The sequence below is a fragment of the Suricata suricatta genome, unplaced genomic scaffold, assembly GCF_006229205.1.
Source record: "Suricata suricatta isolate VVHF042 unplaced genomic scaffold, meerkat_22Aug2017_6uvM2_HiC HiC_scaffold_26251, whole genome shotgun sequence".
Taxonomy (NCBI): Eukaryota; Metazoa; Chordata; class Mammalia; order Carnivora; family Herpestidae; genus Suricata; species Suricata suricatta.
The window spans coordinates 167-794 of record NW_021871828.1 but is presented as its reverse complement, the minus strand read 5'-3'; the positions used below and the strand labels follow the sequence as shown (position 1 = coordinate 794).

The following is a 628-nucleotide window of genomic DNA, read 5'->3' as shown; positions in this document are numbered from 1 at the left end:
CCAGCTGCAGGTGGCGCGGGATGATGCGCGTCTTCTTGTTGTCGCGGGCCGCGTTGCCCGCCAGCTCCAGGATCTCGGCCGTCAGGTACTCGAGCACGGCCGCCAGGTACACGGGCGCGCCGGCGCCCACCCGCTCGGCGTAGTTGCCCTTGCGGAGCAGGCGGTGCACGCGGCCCACGGGAAACTGCAGCCCGGCCCGAGAAGAGCGAGACTTGGCCTTGGCGCGAGCCTTGCCGCCCTGCTTCCCGCGTCCGGACATCGTAAACAAAGATATGATCCACGAACACAAGAGACGTAATCACTTGCCAAAAGACACCAAGGCGGGAAGTAGGTAAAACACCGCTGCTTTTATAGCCATTTCCTGGGGAGTGAATCCCGTTGTCCGATTGGCTAGTAACAAGACTAAGTCAAGTAGCCAATAGAAAAGCTTTATTTCCATACCTCATTTGCATAGTTCTGCCCATGGATGACATCCTTACTGCTTCTCTTCCAATGAACTAAGACTCTGTCTGCATCCTTCATTAGCATAAAGGCCCTATAAGTAGCAGACATTCGCTTCCTGCTTTCACTTTGCTTTTGGCGTCCTGCAGTCACAAGATGCCTGAGCCGGCCAAGTCCGCCCCCGCCC

The 628-nt window shown here is 57.0% G+C and overlaps 1 protein-coding gene across 1 annotated transcript; it reads right to left on the bottom strand.

The window, feature by feature from the left end:
- Nucleotides 1-7: 7 nt before the first annotated feature.
- Nucleotides 8-309, bottom strand: LOC115284920 (histone H2A-like; the record flags this gene model as incomplete). Its single annotated transcript, XM_029931372.1, has 1 exon — nt 8-309. A coding segment is annotated over exon 1 (252 nt), but the record flags the coding sequence as incomplete, so codon positions are not given.
- Between the last annotated feature and the right edge of the window lie 319 nt (nt 310-628).